Consider the following 18,611-nt stretch of genomic DNA (forward strand, 5'->3'; position numbering starts at 1 on the left):
AGGGTGTCATGCAGCTTCCCGATGGTCTCAGACCTCACTGATACCCGTCTCGTACAGCCAACGCCTGCCATTTATCCGTTTATTGGTCGTCCGGCCCTGAAGGGTCCTTCTTCCGGTTGCTCTGGCGGCCGCTTCTACTGGACGTCGAGTTTACCGGACAAGGATTGATGGCTTCGGGGCCGATTGTAGGTATAACTTCGTCTACAAGCCGGGAGACATGGAGGAAGACAGTTCAGGACCGCCATCAAGAATGCACTGCAATGCAAGTGGTCTGTAGACACCCTTCTAGGTTCCATGGTTGCCCCCCTTTTAGCTTATTCTTGCCAGACCGCCGTCTCCGTCTGTTTGCATGGCGATCTGGATCAGGGCAAAAGCGGACAAGAGTAGTCCATTCCGGGACCAACGATGCAAGACCCTCCACATGGTGGCGAGAGTCCCTGAAACGTGATCTACCACGTCTCGTCCTTGGTCCTGCGTCATCTTCTGGCCAGGGTAGCCGCAGGAGGGAAGTGGAACAAGTGAAGCCTCGAAGAGATAGCTGGAGACATGCGTTACTTTCGCGATTTTTGAAATTAATTAATGGTGGTTTTTTAAACCCTTTTGGCATGGCACGGGAAACGTTCTCACCTCTACTGTCACCGGCTCTTTGCCCTGTTAGCGTGGGTCAAGGCTCGTTGCAAAAATTTCCTCGGAGGGAGTACTTGCTAGACTCAAAGGGGTCGATGTGGTATGGCAAGATGGACTCGCCCGAGTTGTTCTGGTCCAATCTGATGATACCTCGTGATGCCCTCGTTGCCAAAGTGCCGGTGAGAGTTGTCTCATGCCGAGTTGCTTCAACCCATCCAAGACATCCCATCCAGACTATCTGTCTAGATCAGAGTCTAGTAGAAGCTTGGGTTCACCGCTGCCCTGTCCTGCACATAGGCCTCGAAGGGAGACGCTGCACGTGGTTCGTCAACTCAGGCTGACAGGCAACAAACAGCGAGTGAGCCCGTTCCCATCAGATGCTATCAAGCCTGAAAGACCGGGAGCCGAACATCTGCCTGACCTAAAAGGGAGGTGAGGGACTCTCCTGAGGGATTTGAGACCTTGCTTGGCGTTCGTATGAGAATTAAATTCATTTTTTCTTTTCTTTTTATATTTCGTGGTGATTGCTCCGAAACAGACGGCGAACAGAGATCTCCGTTACCCTAATACCATTTGGTTCCATCTCCTTTTGTCTTCCTCCATTGTCTCCCTCTTCTTTCACACCTACTAGAATTTCTAGAACCCGTCTCTATCCCACTTGTCTTAGCTTCAAAAGAGGCATATCTCTTTAGCCCCATTCTTTGGCCCCGGCAAAGCCAGATAAATCCCTCTTCATCTTGGACTCTGCAGTGGGAAGTGCTAGTGATCTCTCCGCCTACACCCTCCTCAGAACATATACCGAGGAAGCAACCGTCATGGCGTCGATAGAGTCCTTGTTGAACCCGGTCCCCAACCAGGCTCAGTACTCCCCGCCCAGTCCGCTGCTGACCACCTTGTCCAATACAGTGGTGACTTCGCGGTCCCCTCGGCAGAAGAGACAGAAAGTCCCCAAGGACGCTGCTGTCTTCGCGAAGGGAACCCCCCGTGGTCAGGTGCGGTATCCGCCCTGCGAAGAGCGCGATGACGAGCTGGCTAAGCGCCACCGTGAATTCCAGATCTATCCCATGGGCAACATTGCCGAGTACCCTCGACACATCCCCTACAACAGCGACAAGAAGACCTTCCAGGAGAAGACCGGTCGAGAGAGCTTTGAAGGCATGGACAGAGAATCCACAAAAGATGTCTTTTACTAACGTCTCGCAGTTTTCCAATACACGTTCAAGATCCCCGGAAACGAGAAGGAATGGCTCATCATGTGGGACTACAACATCGGCCTCGTCCGGACCACTCCTCTCTTTCGATCCCAGAACTACTCCAAGGTACCAAAACTCCGCCCCCCATCCTCTTCCCTAATCACAAGTCCTAACTTCTTCTCCCAGACAACCCCGGCCAAAGTGCTCGACGCAAACCCCGGTCTTCGAGAGGTCTCTCACAGCATCACCGGCGGAGCCATCGTAGCCCAAGGTACCATCAACCTACCCCCCTCCCCCCAAACATCCATCTAACGGAACGCCAAAAAAGGCTACTGGCTTCCCTTTGAAGCGGCCAGGGCCGTAGCGGCCACCTTCTGCTGGCGCATCCGACACGCTCTAACCCCAATCTTCGGGCTTGACTTCCCCTCGCAATGCATCCACCCGCAGGACCGCACACGCCGCTTCGGGCAGATGCTCATCGACCCGGCCATTGTCCAGAAGGTCACAGAGACGTCAATTTTTTACAGAGGCCTGGAGCAACAGACCATGACGGTGCTCCACACGGGGCAGTTGCCAGCTCTGCCAGGCGCATACCGCTCCGCAGAGGATGTAGACGACCGGCACCATCGGCAGAGGCGGAGACCAGCGCTCATCCCGCGGGGCTATTACCATCCCCGTCCACATCATCGGCATCATGCGAGTTACCCTGATAGTTTGGGCGACTACGGGTCGTCGTCAGAGTTCAGCGCGGCGGAGTCGTACTGCGTATCGCCGAGCAGTCCGTTTCGGAATGCCTTCACGCCCGTAAACACGCCGCGCAGCTCGGAGGCGGTGTGTTCGCGGGTGTCGTCGCCGCAGCATATGACGCTGCCGGCGGGGTCAAGGAGCGTCCCTAGGACAGGGCCTAGTGATGAGGATAGTGAGTCGGGCTCATCAGCTCTGTACTCGGAGAGCAGCAGCTTAGCGACAGATTGTCTGTCGGAGTTAGATGACGACGATGATGAGCATCAGGATAGCGATGGTGACGTGGGTGGGCGTCAGACGTCTCCATCGCAGGTAAATCCTGCCGTTAGTAAGAGGAAGTGTACGGCCGAGACGCGATCTCGCCAAAAACCCAGTTCAGCGGCGTTATTTGCGCGTGAAGTCAAAGCGGCACATGCCTTGCTCAGTCTGCATATGCAGGACGCAACAGCCAGCGACGACGAAACCCTGGATATGGTGCGGAATCGACGGAAAAGACGGAGGGCGTCGGCTTAGCGTTCGTCTGTTATCTGCCTGCATCAGGTTCCATATGGCGTTCTGGCGACGGTCACAGGTTGACTTATAAAGGTATGACGATAGAGGGGTGGCGTTTATTTGGTCTTTCTTTTACGTATTGCATTATACTTGTTACTAGGCTGTCTTGAGTAATCTGAAGGTTTGTCTTTTATGAAAAAGGGCGGGAACTCCTTGTAGTATCTACCTTGCTTGTACGTCTATCTCCGTAGTAATCTTTGGCAGGCCACCCCCGCTTCCTACGTCGAAAATTGAAGCCATTTCTTATAGAAGGCGCTTTTGTTTCATATTCATTTCTTCCATTAAATCGAAGTTCTTAGGCTCGACTCCAAAAGGGCCCCCAAGCCACTTGTACAATTGTAGTCAGCGGCCCCGCGAATGGAGCCCGCCAAGAGAGAACCATATTCTGCTGCTTCGCTTGCGGCTTCGAAGCCTGTGATGATCATGAATTCCGCAGCTGATCTTTGGATAACATGCTCCTTTTGGTAGAGATTGGTGTTTCTTTAGCGGCTGAACATACTGTTGGTCTTTCTGGACTCATCCTCCATTTGGATGTCCGAGTCCCGGGTCACAACAACACCAAGACCATGACCGGCTCAGAAATCACTAGTGATGAACGATAGGCAGATCTGTCATATAGATTATTGATAGTACGGATATATTATTGGTGCACCATGCAATGTGCGTATAAGCTGGACCTTGATCTATCAGGACCGAAGAGGTATTGAAAGTGCGTTGCGCTCTAAAACTGCTCCCTGGCGAACCCTTTCATTTTCTATTATTCTTCATCGTGGAACCGCAATGTGCGAGACGGAGAGTCGGAGACATGCCTTGATCCGTCTATTCCATCAGAATCCTTCGCCCACTTGAGCATGTCCCAATAACGACGATGATCTGCAGCGGCCCCCAAACGGCGATGGGGCATCAACTGAAGATGGGACGACAGCTACTGTGACAATGCCTCCAATTAGCCAACTCCAGCGATCTGTATTTCGCGTAAACTCAGTCAACGGAACTGCCTGAGTTCAGTCAGCCAGCCGTGCTGCCTCCGGGAGGGCATAGCGGCCCAGGGAAGAATTAACCCAATGGGCGATCCGATCTATATAAACTGCCATAAAACTGCCATTCCCACCAACTCGTTCCCTTGATCCATCTGCACCGAAAAGCCAGACCCTCCTTCAGTCCTTCTCTTACAAGACCACGCTCGCTCAATTCCATTTGCAACATACACTCGCTACTATGCTTAACAGCAAGCTTCTTCTCACTCTTGCCCTGGCCTCTACCGGGGCCGTGGCGGCTCCTTCAGGGCCATGCAACGCTTCATATAATGCCTGCCGTACCGCCCCCGGCGCAAACATGTCTGTCTGCGCTGCCGAGCATGAGGCTTGTCTCCTCGGCCTAGTCAGAAGGGATGCTACGGACTGTGAAACCCAGTACAACGATTGCCGTAGCGCCCCCAATGCCGACATGGACTCCTGCGAGAGCGACAAGTTGATATGCCAGCACGCCAATATCGACTACACCGACACCGAGCCCAGTAGCAGCGCCAGCGCCGGCGCCAGTGCTACCACCGCTGCTGCTGGCTCCACGGGTACCTCCAGCTCCAACGACTGCGAAACAAAGTACAACGACTGCCGTGGCGCCCCGAATGCCAACATGAGCGCCTGTGAGAGCGAGAAGGCGATGTGTGAGCACGCCGATATCGACTACACCGACACCGAGCCCAGTAACAGCGCCAGTGCCTCTGGCGCCAGCAGCACCAGCACCAGCACCAACACTGAGGCTGCTTCTGGCCCCGCTGAGACCGCCTCTCCGTCGGCTTCTTCCTCTGGCACCCCGAGCTCTGCGACTCCGCAGGCTACCACCACGGACACTTCCGCAGCCAGCCACGTCGGTGTCAGCGGCTCGATCCTTGCCGCTTTGGTTATTGCTGTTGGTATTTTCTGAACGCAACTTTGGCCGGCTATGCATGTTCGTTTTGACGACTTTCTGGTCGGATAGTCTTCGACCTGGTATACTTTATGACTGTGGTTTTAACCACAGGAGGAGTGTAATAATACATCATGCATCTATTTTCTGACCTACTACGCATCTAATTATCCATAGAAATTAATCTTTTCCTCGAGAGCTTGGTAAATGCCAGAGAACTGAAGGTCCATCAAAACTAAATTACGTTTTACGCAGTGATCCACGGTAAGTGAAGAGAAGATTTAACAGTGAGTCTCTTGCAATGATATGGTCAAGGTTGAGTGCATCAATGTCGCACTTTTGTGCCCCCCTTATATTGCTCAGTCGGTTCCTTAATCCTTAATGAGTATACCGAGGAGTCTCTTAGTAGATATCGCTATCCTGTGTCGTTCACTTTGGTGGCCTGACCTGGACCATCAAATCGATAAGCAAATATGCGCTAGCAACCTTTCTAAACGCATCGTAAAGTAAAACCCCTACCAGCATATCATGATATACTACTTGACCTGCGTAGCACAGCAGTAGGCAGAGAAAATCTGGATTATTTGCACGCAACGCCTAAGGAATTACACGAAAAGCCCGAGAATACGGCTGCAGATGAACGCATTATCACGAATAGAAAACTCATCTAGACGATCAACGTCTATAAAATACCAATACTTCACTCGCTGTCTTCGTCATCAAAGTCATCACCCGAATCGGCCTCCTCCTCACTATCATCGTCAATGACATATGTTTTCTTCGTGGCAGCCGTCCGGCGAGCTGGTCTAGATGCGGTCTTCCGGGCAGGACGTTCTTCCTCCTCAGACTCCGCATCCTTCTTGCCGCCGGCCGGAGAGTCCAGGATGTCATTAGCCATTGCGTCGATGTCGTCATCCGACAGGTCATCAGCAAGTTGTTTCTTCTTGGTCGCCGTAGTCTTGGTCTGGGTCGTAGGTTTGGTAGCATCCTTCTTCGGACGACCACGAGACTTGGCGGCTGCGGGTTTCGCGGCGGCAGCTGTCGACTTGCCTTTAGCAGCAGCCTTACCCTTGGCGACGGGTTTCACAGGCTCGTCCTCCTCCTCAGGCTCGTTGTCATCGGACACCTTCGCATCCTTGGGCTTGACCTGCAAGGAACGGCGAGGAGTGTTCGAGGGAACAAGTTTGCTGTAGTCAGTCTCGTCAGCGTCGAAGTCAGACTGCTTAGAGGTCTTCGATGAGGTCGTCTTCAAGCCCGAGCTGCTTCCAGGGCGAGACCGCTCCGAAAAGAGGAGCCTGGAATCCGACGTTGAAGTGCCATTCGTACTGCCGATACCCTTGACCATCTTGCTCACATCGCCCAGCAAGTCGTCACCATTATCGCTATCTGAATCGCTTAGCTCAGTGTACTTGGTGGTGGTTTTGCGACCAGACCGCGTGGGTTGGGGCGATGGTTTGGCAGCCTCGGCCGCGGTGATCTCGACGAAGTCATCGTCGTCGAGGCCATCATCCTCGTCCTCAGACTTCGGTTTCGGCTTCGACTTGGAAGCTGGGCGGCCTTTCTTTGGCGGCTCCGCAGCTTGGACCTCCTCATCCTCACCCTCAGGCTTGGCTGGAGGTTTGGATGTGCCTCGACTCTTCTTGGGCATAACTTCCACGATGTCAGAGTCGTCCATGACTACATCCCCGTCTTCCTCCTTAGGCTGCGGAGCTGCCTTGGCTGCTCCTCTACTCTTCTTGGGAAGAATTTCCATATCGAAATCATCGTCTGAGCCGCCCTCTTCAGCGGGAGAAGGTTTACTTTTAGCCGACGACGACTTGCCCAAATAACTCAGAAGTCCGCCCTTCGGCTCAGCTTTCTTAGCTGCAGTGGACTTCTTGGACTTCGGAGCAGCAAAGTCTTCGTCGTCTGGATCATCTCCAAGGGCCGCCTTTCTCTTTCTTGCGGCGGCTGCACCTCCGCGGCCGGCCGTCATAAGCTTGGAGGATGTACGACGGCCCATGTTGGCAACCTTGCGCTGACGACGATGTTCTTCATCGTTCTGGAACCGCCACTCGTTGATAAAGTCGTCAAGGTCACGCTTCCAAATATCTTCCTTGGACAGCTTGATCAAGATATCGATCTCAACTTCCTTGTCGCCAATCTGGCGGCGAAGCTTCTCGACACGCTCTTGGGTCAGAGACCAGATGGCCATACCCAAAAGGTAATCGTAGGCATTGGACAGTACTTCAGTATCACCTTCATCCGACTCTTCTTCTTCCTCTTCAACCACAGGTTCTACCTCACCGGCCTTGACAGCTTCCTTAACCTTGGGGAACGGCTTGAAGCCCTTCTCCTTCAGCTCAGCAACGAGGGTAGCCTTCTTCTTCTTGGAAACAACCAATTTGCCGTCGATGATCATTTGGACAAAGCGAGCCTGGTTACTGAGTTTGTCTAGTTCCTTCTGCAATTCACTGAGCTGGTATTGCTTGCGGCGCTCATAGAACTTCAACCGCACAGCGAAGAACTCCTTCATGATGTCTTCCACCGAGGCATACTTGGTGATACGGCCTTCAGGATCGAAAGCAACCAGGTTGGTAGTTGTCATGGTCTTGGAGAGTTTGAACTTTTCCTCCAAACCCTCTTCCACGGCGGCCTTCATATGCTTCTCGTCCATCTGAATGACGAAGTGAACCTTGTGGTGGGTGTTGTAGTCCTTGTAGTCCTTGATGAAGGAAGGAGTCTTGTCAGCCTTAATTATGTCTTCAAGCTTGTCCTTGAAATCCTGAGTCCAAGTACGAATAGGAAGCTCAGTGATCTCGACCTCCTTCTCTCCAGCCTCCCTGATTATACCACTGAACTTGAAGCGATCCTGGCCCACGGCAGTGACCTCACCAGTAAAACCACGGAACCAAGGCTTCATGGGTTTGAGGGGCTCCCCGTCCATCATGAGCTTAAGATTTTCGACGATATCTTCCGGATTATAGTTAGGAATAGAAGAACTCCATCCAGTACCGATACCGTCAGCGCCGTTGATGAGGATCATCGGAACGACGGGAACGTAAACCTCCGGCTCAATTTTGCTGCCGTCATCCTCATTGTACGTAAGGAGAGGGTCGTCGTGATTGTGGAAAACACGACGGGCAAAAGGCGACAGACGAGTGTAGATATAACGAGCACTAGCACAATCGGAACCACCCTGGAGACGAGAACCAAAGTTTCCACTGGGCTCGAGGCAGTTGACGTTGTTCGACCCAACGAAGTTTTGGGCGAGACCGACGATGGTCTGCTGCAAAGAACCCTCACCATGTTGGTACGCCGTTGACCCGGAAACGTGACCTGCCAGCTCAACCACCTTCATATCCTTTTTCAAGTTACGCCGGAAGCAAGTGTACAGAACCTTGCGTTGACCAGGCTTCAAGCCATCGACCACAGATGGAATAGAACGAATGTTGTCGGCCATACTGAAAAGAATCAACTCCTTGTTGATGAAGTCCGTGTAGCTGATCTTGTCGACGGAATGGTCCAGGAATGTCCCGGGGCGGAACTGGCGCAACCATTCCTTCCGCTCATCGGCCTTCTTCTTGGAGAATGCAAGCTCAATGAGTTCCACCTCATTATCTTGCATGGTGTGGAACTCCTTCAAGTGACGGTCAAGGTCCCGGAAGTAGACCTGGGCATCTTCAGTGGTACTAGTACCCAAACCCTTGTAGTATTTATGTTCCCAACCGCGTTCATGTCCGTGCTCTTCTCTCCAAGCCTCGTACTCGGGCATAGTGAAGAACGCGCGTTGCTTGGTTGGGTTCTTCGGATCGCCCTTCCAAACTTTGACAATAGGGGTAATAAACTCAATAAGGAACTCAGGGATCTTGAGCAGGCTAGGAAACTGAGCCTGGAGGAAGTTGATAAGCAGCCCCTTAATGTGACTGCCGTCATGATCTTGATCAGTCATGATCATCAGGTGGCCGTAGCGAAGACCGCGGGTGTCGGTATATTCCTTCTTGTGCTGCAGACCGATGAAGTTTTTGATATTCTGGATTTCTTGGTTCTTTGCAATCTGGTCGAAGGATGCGTCACGGACGTTGAGCAGTTTACCGCGCAGAGGGAAAACACCAAAAAGATCAGGCCCGACAACAGCACGTCCAGCCATAGCCAAACCCTTGGCCGAGTCACCTTCGGTCAGAATAAGGGTACAGTGATGGCCCTCCTTGGTGCCAGCCTTGTTCGCGTCAGTCAGCTTGGGGTTGTTCATGCGGCTACGGCGACCTCCATCGGTCTTCTTCAGCATCTGGTCGGCCTTTTGCTGGGCGAAATGCAGGATGTTGGTCATGACTTCCGTCTTCAAGATCTTCTTATAGAAGTCTTCCTCCAAAACACACTTGCTACCGAACTGAGACTGTTTGGTCGTCAATTGTTCCTTGGTCTGAGAGGTGAAGGCTGGGTTAACGATCAAGGCGTTGACAAAAATGAAGATGTGATTCCGGATTTGGGCAGGCTTAAGAGTGGCGCCATTTTTGTTCTTCTTCTTAAGCTGGTCCACCAGCTTTCCACAAATCTGATCGGCAATATAGTTGACATGGGTACCTCCCGACGTCGTGGCAATCGAATTGACGAACGAAACTTGCTGAAAGGCGCCGTCGGACACAGCGAAACCGACCTCCCACCGGGGATCGGGGCTGCAGGTGATGATCTCGTTCTTATCCCCTGGGCCCGTATCACCGCGTTCCCTCCGGATAGCCTTGGTGTACATTTCCATGTACTTCTTGAAATTTCTGATAGGAATACGAGAGCCATTCAGTTTGACCGCAACCTTGGAAGTTCCAGCAAGATCATATACGCGACGCTTCACCAGGGCCTCGAAGTCGTCATCCATGCCGGTCATACCGAATTTGGCGTAATCAGGCTTGAACGTCACCTTGGTATAATCTTCACCCTTGGCAGCGTCGGTGATCTTGGCCTTTCCCATCTTCGTCATGTTTGTGGTCCACGTCTGCTTATACTTCTTCTTCTGGCGGGAGTCCTGGGTTTCGATGGTGAACTCCGTGGAGAACACGTTACAGAGCTTGGCACCGAAACCGTTGCGACCACCGGTGACCTTCATCTGGGTATCATCGTAGTTGGAGGAAGTGAGAAGGTGACCGAAGATCAGTTCCGGGACGTAGATCTTTTCCTTGGAGTGCATTTCGATAGGAATACCCCGGCCGTTGTTCCATACGCTGATTTCGCCCGACTCGCGGTTGATCGTGACGCGAATTTCGTCCATGTTTTTGTCGTTTTGCTTGTTATCGGCGGCGTTGACGACGATTTCATCGAAGATCTTGTAGAGACCGGGGACGTAGGAGACTTCGCGGTACTCCATGCCCTCCGACTCGGAGCTGTACACCCACATGTGCTGTTTGGTGTATTCGGTGGACCCAATATATGTATCCGGACGTTTAATGATGTGTTCGAGTTGTGTGAGCTGGAGATGAGTTAGTCATCCGGAACGGGCAAGCAGCAGTGACAGTTAGACTCACTTTCTGGTACTTCTCTGATACATTGGTGTCCTTGTTGTTAGATTCTTCAACGCCGTCCATTGTGAACGATTCATTCTCGACGTCAACGAGCGGCTTCGCGCCGCCTTTCTTGGTGGCGGGGGTCTTCTTCTGCTTCTTGGGAGGGGTATGGGAGAGCATGGAGTTGTCGTCGTCGTCGTCGTCGTCGTCGCCCATATCGAAGGGGTCGGCGTCCGACATATCCTCGTCGCTGTCGGCCTTGGCGCGTTTTTTCGCGGCGGCAGTCTTTCCTTTGCCGGTGAGGGTGCTCTGGGTTAGCTTCTTGGGAGCCGCTTTCTTGGGAGCCGCCTTCGCCTTGGGTTTCTGCCAGCCGTTAGTTTTGCGAAGAAAATCGCTGCAAACGGAGAATGCGTACAGGAGCAGGTTCAGGGACGAAGTCGGAGCTTCCTCCATCGTCCTCAAAGACGGATTCGACCATGGAGTCGTCCGACATGATGTGAAAGAATGGCGGTCACTGGAGAGGATAAAGAGGCGGAGTACAAAGAAGGAAGAAGAGAATGACGGAGAAAGGGAAGAGGGAACACGGAGAGGGCCAGAGGAGAAACCCCTCGAGGGTGAAGCGAAAGAAGATCGAGAGGAAATGAACAACAAAGAGACCCTCCTCTGGATGAATCTGCTGCTGTTAGTTATGAGTGAGTGAGTTGGTTGTTGTTGACGCGAACTCGGAGAAGGCCAGAAAAACGGCAGAATCTGTTTCCGCCATCCGGATCAGGGGTTGTTCCGCGCCGGCCCGCACTCGGATCGCCGGAAAGGGAAAATCCCAAACAGTCCAACCCAAATCGGGAAGGACCGACCAAAACATGCAAGGGCCGCGGGGGAGGGGAAAGCGCAAGAAGGAAACAACGATCGGGATCCTGGCTGCGTCCTACTCGCCAAACTGGCATCATGCGGTCTGTTTATCTCCTTCCGTTTTAATCCCACGCGACTGGCATCTGTCAGGCGAGACGGGCGGTGAGCCAGTCACCCCAGACAACCGGTTGGGAGAAGAGGGCCTGATATCAGAACCATGGAGGATCGGATCTGATATGATCTTCAACTGTATGCCTTTGAATGTGTTGTATGATATGATTTGAATGGGGAAATATGGAGTATTGGTTGTTTGGGGTACGCAATATGTACATAGTAATAGGTGGTGAACAACTTTACGTAGTATATATCTTTCGTGACAAGACCACGTACTACAGACAATCTGGAATTATATCTATTCAGCCATCTGGATAATGTACTACAGATGTTACTGAATTCCATGGCCAGCGTTTTCCACCAGATAATCGCTGATCAAGGTGGTACTCTACGGAGTAGAGTGGCTAGAGAGTCTAAACATCTTCTCATGAAGGTACTCCTCTCCTTTCGTAATAGCTTGATCCTAATTCCAATACATTTTAGAAACTAGTGCACCAGGTCTCATATAGAATGGTCATGTGGATAGGTTATAGGCCACAACTTAGGTCGTTCTTCTACCTCTTGAACCAGCCCTGGAGATGACCTCGGAAGGGTCCACGAGTATCGACAGGGCTGTATTAGGGATACCGGGTAAATGACCAGCTCGTCCAATCAGACTCGGCGAGACCCCCTGTGGACCAATCACACACAGTGCATCACGATGAAACCGGTCATGAAACGGCTGACGGCCTTGTAGGGGAAATCCCAAACACGGAGATTAAATGGTGGCATATGGAGTAGTAATTCATGAGTAATTAATATCGGGATGGCATATTGGTTATGGGGGTAGGAGATACTGGAAGACCGTCGAAGATCTGAAGATGAAAAGCGAGCAGGCATCTCCGTACTGCTAGAGATTCAGCCTTGGATATATCATCTGCAGATACGGAGCACTCGGTGCAGGGTACGCAGTACGGACTGCATCCGAATAACAGGATTTCTTAACGTTGTGGAGACACGGCTGGATCGACCGGACGGGGTCTTTCATCCATCACTTTGTTTTAATTACCCTCAGGGATCCTGGGAGGGCTTGGGTATCACGGCGTTATCCGAGCTCGCAGTCAGGAGGATAGGGGACGTGAGAATATCAAAAAGGAGAACCACCATAGAATAAGATGAACAGACCGAATCTATAGTCCGTCATCCAGAATCAATAATCGTCCATCCCAGGAATTATTGGCGATCGACAAGGACAAGAAACGGAAGAGGAGAGGAAATTCCCCCCTGAGACTAAGAGGCGACTAGTCCAGACTAAACCCGCCCTCACTAATAATAATCAACTATCATGAACTTCCAACACACCTCCGTGTTTCCTCCTCCCCTCTCCTATTCCACTTCCTCTACTCTGTACCAAAAGACAGTCAATCACCACAGCTCCGTCCCCAGAAATGCGGTTGATCTGATCCACTACTCCTCGCCTGCAGCTCCTTCTCGCACGCGTGAACCCCTCGATCCCTCGCGTCCTGTCACTGCGGGCAGAAGACATCGACTGCCGTGACATTCCTCAGGGAATGACTGCATTCCTGGAATCTGTATTGATCGTCTAAACTCTCCCTCAACCCAATCACGCCTCTCCTTGCGCCATGGAGGTGTCCACCGCGTCCCCCATTCCCCCTCGTCCCGACGAGATCGCCAACCCGATGTCCGCTATGCATGCTCATTCCGACTCCATGGTGACTGTGCCGCTGCAGTCGAGTTCCGAACATACCCAGCCGGAGTGGCGCACTCTCGATATCCCCCAGACTCCGGTCGATGCGACTCCCCCTGTGGAAGAGAACCCTGAGGCGGAAGAAGAACATGAGACGAGAGCTTCTACCCCCACCATGGAGCCGGCTCAGCCCATCCTGCAGCCCGTCGCCTATCGCGAACCCAGCAGTTCTGCTCCCTCGCGCAGTAGCGAAGAAGTCGACCGGACTGACCACGATGTTGTCGATTGGGAGGGATTGGAGAAGACGGAGGAACAAGAACCTCGCAGTGAGGGGTCTGACGAGGTGGGTCAATGTCTATACGTCTAAAAAAAATACTACGGAGGACAGGTGAATTGACTGGATTTAGTCGACGGCTCTTCTCCTCGCTCGCCTCGAGCAGGAAAACAATGCTCTCGCGACGAACCCCAAGTCGGGGCTAGCGAATGTGGCGCATCCCCGACATGTGCAACAGAGGCCTTCTCGGTCGCAGTCAATCAACCAGATCAAAAGGCTGATCAATGACGATCCGCGGTCGTCGCTGCGCTACTCGCAGCTGCCTCCTCCCCCCATGACGGAGCTCGAATTCTGGGCCGCCCTGGTCCAGGACTACCTCCAGACCGCGCAGCGCCTCCCGACTCTCACCTCCAATAAGATCCGCGGAGGCGTTCCGCCGCCATTGCGAGGCGTCGTATGGCCCAGCATCGCGGGGGCCCGAGACGCGTCCCTCCTGACGGAATACCAACGGCTCTGCACGGAGACGAGTCCCTACGAAGGCCTGATTGGTAAGGATATTGGTCGCAGTTTTCCCAACGTGGAAATGTTCCGCGACCCGCACGGGGAGGGACAGCAGATGCTGGCCCGCGTCCTGAAGTGTTTTAGTCTGTACGACACCAAAATCGGCTACTGTCAGGGCCTGGGGTTTGTCGTCGGACCCCTGCTGATGCACATGACTGACGCCGAAGCGTTCTGTGTGCTCGTCCGGTAAGTACTCCTGGACCCTCGTCCGTTGACGCCCACTGACCCACCGACCAGATTGATGGACCATTACGATCTGCGGACGTGCTATCTTCCCGATCTCTCCGGCCTGCATCTTCGCGTGTATCAATTCCAGAACCTCCTCTCCCGCCTGCGACCGGCCCTGTTCGCACACCTGGAATCCCTGAACGTCGAGCCGGTCTATGTATCCCAATGGTTCCTATCCTTCTTCGCGGTGTCGTGTCCGCTCCCGATGCTTCTTCGCATCTACGACGTAATTTTCCTCGAAGGCGCCTGCGAGACGCTGATGCGAGTGGCCCTCTCCCTGATGCAGCGCAACGAAAAGAAGATCCTCGCCTGTGCGGAGTTCGAGGATGTCATGCAGCTGTTGCTCTCTCGGGGCCTCTGGGACACGTAAGTTAGACCCTTTATGCGCCACAAGACAAACCCAACTGACCAGCACAAGATACGCCTGCCACGCAGATGACTTTGTCAACGACTTCGTCTCGTTGACCTCCCTCGTCACCAAGGAGAGCCTGCAAGCGCTCGAGGCCAGCTACAACCAGTCGCAGGGCGTACCGACGGGCATTTCCTTCCCGCAGATGCAAGCAGCGGCGTCGCGGTTCCTGGGCCGGTTCTGGGCGGGATCGAGCTCCCACAACTCTATCAAGCTCAACCCGGCGGCCCCGACGGCGGGGATCCGGCGGTCCGCGTCGAAGCAAAGCATGACGTCGACCCTCAACTCGGTCGAGTCGACGTCGGACGCCAGCACGGCGCCCACGGAACTCTCGACGCCGGAGGCGCAGAAGTCCCGCGTGAAATCGACCATGTCCACGCACAAGGACCGCGATCTGCACACGCAGATCGAAGACCTGCTGATGGCGCTCAGCGACCTGCAGCGGCAGCATGCGGAGCTGACGCGGTCGCTGCAGCGCGAGCGCGAGGAGCGCGAGGAGGACCAGTCGCTGGCGCAGTCGCTGATGGCGTACCTGCGGACGACCGACGACGCGCCCAGTGACCTCGTCGCCAAAGCGGAGGCGCGGTTCGCGCCCGTCGACGCCGACGCCCCCAAGCGCGTCTCCATCGACCAGACGAAACACCAGCTGCGCGATGACCTCCACCACTGGAAGGAGATGCACGCCGTCGAGTCCAGCCGCTGTCTCGACCTCACCCGCCGCATCGACGACCACGAGCAGGAGAACTCGTCGCTGCGCGAGCAGCTCCGCGAGGCCCGCGGCCGCATCCAGGAGGGCTACCGCGACCGACAGCGGCTGGAGCGCACCGTGCGCGAGCTCCGCGCCATGAAGACCCCGACCGCCGACTCGCCGACCCACCCCTCCTCCCCCACGAGCGCCGACCCGGGCGACGGCGCCGGGGTCGCCGCCAACGGCCTGCGCCAGCTGAAGCTCGTGCGGACGGGCTCGCAGCGGAGCACGTACAACAAACGGTCGAGCAGTCTGGGGCTGCAGTCGGTGCTGGCGACAGAGAACAACAAGCCCGCGGCGGAGGAGGCGCTGCTGCTGGAGCTGGTGAATGCGAAGACGGCGGAAGCGGTCGCCAAGCAGGAGCTGGAGGAGGTGAAGGCGAAGCTGGAAGGCCTGCGGAGGTTGGTGGGCGGCGGCGGGTCGTCGCCCCGCGGCCTGGCGCGCAGCGGGACGACGATCGAACCGCCGACGTCGTCATTGAGTCGGTCGGCGTCGACGCGGACGGCGACGGAGCCGGTTGGCGGAGGGTTCTTCAGCGGATGGGGACGACGCGCGGTGTCGGCGACGAACGAGCCTGGCGAGAAGCCGTGAGGTGCGTGGATTGGATTTTGTGTGAGCTGCATGGACTGCTGGAGTTGGTGGGGGGGGTGACTGATGTTATATTCTTCGAGTACATGATACCTTGTCTGTGTACATATGAGATTATCCATTCGTATATTACATACAACGGACGGTTGAACTACCTAGGTACGGTATACTAGGATCTGATCAGTTCTTGAAGGCCGCCCACGCCTGCAGGGCTCCCATCAGCGCAACGACCACCCCGTTGCCCTTGACTCCACGCTTCAAGTACCAGCCGGAACTGACCCAGACGATTGCGGTCATGAGGCCGGCAATGGCCTTGTTCACGGGGTCGTTCAACAGGGCCGGGTTCTTCGACCATTGGTAGTTGATCAGGGCTGGGACATTGGATGTTAGTACCCTCAATCTGCGATACCGAGAGAACCTCACGTACCCGTCATCACGAAGAACGCACTCCCCTGGTACCATCCAGCTTTGGCACAGGTATAGGCCAGGTTCGGGAGGGCGCGGAAGTTAGGCAGAGACTGCCAGTCGCCGGCGGAGAGCTGGCATTGTTAGTGGGGGTAGATGTATAGATCGGATTGGTATACCGTATGGCCAAGGGAGATGAGGAGCCATCCTGCGGCGGTGGACTCAAGGGCCTTGGACATGGTGTAGGTGGATATAGACTGTTGTATAGATGGTATAGATGTTGTTTATGGCGGGGAGAGGAACGAGATGAGGAGAAACAACATTGTTCTCCTGAATGGTGGACCCGCCAAGCCCGAGTTCCTCGGCTCCGATTCAGTCTGATATTCGCTCTTGATCTTCGATATCAGATGCAATTCGAGCGTCGGAGAGGCGGAGAGATCGTTCTGTCCGTTGGTGTTGCGTGGGGTCTCTCTACAGCTATACAGACGGCGTCAACAACACGACATGTCGAGATGCATTCTGGAGCCTCTCCACTAGACAAGAATGATACGATTACGCGGTGATCCACATCCACAACGTCCACCCAGACTATCTATCCGTACCTACGACGTAAGATCCAGGAGTCAGTACTGCAAGTCCTGTGTTCAAGGGACTCAATATCGATCCAATGTCAACCTCTATGCAACATCTACTGACTATCCTCCAGACACCACCACCACACCGCACTCCATCAGTTGCAAATGCATCATCCAACTGAGACCTCGAGAACTCTCATCCGGATGATGTTAATTTTGGAATGCAATCCCCATCCTCCATGGATTTAAGCCTACTTGGTGGATCCACGCCGCGTGGCCGAGTCTCCCACCCGCCAATCATCCCGGCGTCATGAACGATCAGGCTGAGATTTCGCATCGATTATCCGTAAACAGTGACTCCGCCTAGTCATGCCGATTCCCGGTTAAGATGGGGGTGGTCGATTTTCTTCTCGCGATTCCTTCTCTGCTTCTTCCAAGCGTACATCAGGATACACTGCCATCTCGCGCACCACCATGAGGACAGCCTTTCTCCTCGTCTTGGGCTCGCTATCCGTCGCAGTACCCTGGCCTCAGCCAGTGGCCGACCAGGACCTCGCTCCACAAGAGATGAATGACTTCGAAGTCAATCACGGCCACTGGATCATTCCCCGAGCTGAAACTACCGCCGAAACCACCGCTGAAGACACCACTGCTACCACCGCCGCAACAACCGACGCCGCGCAGACCACCGCAGATGCCACCACGACCGACGCTGCAACGACAACCTCTGCCTCGACTTCCGAGACAACAACGTCGCAGACAACAGCCACCACGGCAACAACGACAACCTCATCCTCCTCAACCTCAACCACCACCGCAAGCACGACCACCTCCACCGCCACGGCCACCAGCACCGCCAGCGCCGCCCTCGCCGAACGAAACCACAAGGGCAAGATCGCCGCCATCGTCACCTTCACCATCTTGGGTAGCATCTTCTTCGGCATCTGCATCGTCTCCCGCGTGCGGAAGGCCCTCGCCAAGAAGAAAAAGGCCGCCGCCGCCGCAGGCGCCATCAAGAAGGTGCCCGACTCCGGCTCGACCTACTCGATGGTCCCGTTGACCGATGAGACCGGTCGCCCTACCAGTGCGGCGCCGTTTGATCGGACGTCCATCATGTTTGCGAGCCCCTCGCAGTCGGATCTGAGGGCGTATAGTACCCCGCGCGGCTCTGCGTATTTTGACCCCAACACGGGCCTGGTCCAGGACCCGTCGTCGTCGTCATCGCCGGCACGTTCTCGCGATGCCCCGTCTAGTAGTCGGTCTGCGACCCCAAGGGGGCAGCCGTCTCCTCCGAGATAGGTGATGTGACTATGCTATCGAGGGTGTTTTACAGTGATTGATTCTGTTTATGGCCGCAAGCATTGATATCTGTATTTTAGCAGCTAGCATATAGAACGCGTTTCTTTCGTCCTACTTTTTGGACACGATGGTAAGATATCAGCCACAGTCAAGGTGCCCTTTTATGCTCCTTGCGGTTATCATCGGCCGACTTCTCGGCTACAGCGGATGCTAAGCATGTCTATCCCATGTATGCGAGAAATCTGACCCTCAGCTACGATCTGTAACGCGGTTCGACACATTCCCCGTTCAGTCCCATCCTAAGACACTAACGCTGCCCGCGTAAGACCATGCTGCACCAGTAAAATTTGCCACACCTACACACATGAGAGACTAT

At 54.3% G+C, this 18,611-nt stretch overlaps 6 protein-coding genes across 6 annotated transcripts; 4 read left to right on the forward strand and 2 right to left on the reverse strand.

Moving 5' to 3' along the window:
* Nucleotides 1-1,442: 1,442 nt before the first annotated feature.
* On the forward strand, nt 1,443-3,077 carry BDV59DRAFT_202516 (putative APSES transcription factor Xbp1; the record flags this gene model as incomplete). Its single annotated transcript, XM_073694052.1, has 4 exons — nt 1,443-1,764; nt 1,831-1,946; nt 2,007-2,091; nt 2,149-3,077. The coding sequence occupies 4 exons, from the start codon at nt 1,443-1,445 to the stop codon at nt 3,075-3,077; spliced, it is 1,452 nt and encodes a 483-aa protein (XP_073547538.1).
* A 1,257-nt stretch (nt 3,078-4,334) lies between these two features.
* On the forward strand, nt 4,335-5,042 carry BDV59DRAFT_202517 (uncharacterized protein; the record flags this gene model as incomplete). Its single annotated transcript, XM_073694053.1, has 1 exon — nt 4,335-5,042. One exon carries the CDS (start codon nt 4,335-4,337, stop codon nt 5,040-5,042), a length of 708 nt encoding a protein of 235 aa, XP_073547539.1.
* Nucleotides 5,043-5,569: 527 nt separating this feature from the next.
* On the reverse strand, nt 5,570-11,200 carry BDV59DRAFT_179733 (DNA topoisomerase 2). Its single transcript, XM_073689959.1, has 3 exons — nt 10,914-11,200; nt 10,520-10,861; nt 5,570-10,464 (listed from the first exon to the last, which is right to left on the reverse strand). Exons 1-3 carry the CDS (start codon nt 10,989-10,991, stop codon nt 5,725-5,727), a joined length of 5,160 nt encoding a protein of 1,719 aa, XP_073547540.1. The 5' UTR covers nt 10,992-11,200; the 3' UTR covers nt 5,570-5,724.
* Nucleotides 11,201-12,799: 1,599 nt separating this feature from the next.
* BDV59DRAFT_208184 (putative GTPase activating protein (Evi5)) lies at nt 12,800-16,047 on the forward strand. The gene is made up of 4 exons (XM_073695155.1): nt 12,800-13,491; nt 13,556-14,169; nt 14,221-14,577; nt 14,630-16,047. Exons 1-4 carry the CDS (start codon nt 13,084-13,086, stop codon nt 15,957-15,959), a joined length of 2,709 nt encoding a protein of 902 aa, XP_073547541.1. The 5' UTR covers nt 12,800-13,083; the 3' UTR covers nt 15,960-16,047.
* BDV59DRAFT_40162 (uncharacterized protein) lies at nt 16,048-16,838 on the reverse strand. The gene is made up of 3 exons (XM_073696324.1): nt 16,541-16,838; nt 16,384-16,495; nt 16,048-16,327 (listed from the first exon to the last, which is right to left on the reverse strand). Exons 1-3 carry the CDS (start codon nt 16,598-16,600, stop codon nt 16,137-16,139), a joined length of 363 nt encoding a protein of 120 aa, XP_073547542.1. The 5' UTR covers nt 16,601-16,838; the 3' UTR covers nt 16,048-16,136.
* A 1,008-nt stretch (nt 16,839-17,846) lies between these two features.
* BDV59DRAFT_179738 (uncharacterized protein) lies at nt 17,847-18,287 on the forward strand. The gene has a single exon (XM_073689960.1). The coding sequence runs from the start codon at nt 17,984-17,986 to the stop codon at nt 18,233-18,235; it is 252 nt and encodes an 83-aa protein (XP_073547543.1). The 5' UTR covers nt 17,847-17,983; the 3' UTR covers nt 18,236-18,287.
* The last annotated feature ends 324 nt before the right edge of the window (nt 18,288-18,611 follow it).

The sequence above is a fragment of the Aspergillus ambiguus genome, assembly GCF_047715705.1.
Source record: "Aspergillus ambiguus strain CBS 117.58 unplaced genomic scaffold BDV59scaffold_18, whole genome shotgun sequence".
Classification (NCBI taxonomy): domain Eukaryota; kingdom Fungi; phylum Ascomycota; class Eurotiomycetes; order Eurotiales; family Aspergillaceae; genus Aspergillus; species Aspergillus ambiguus.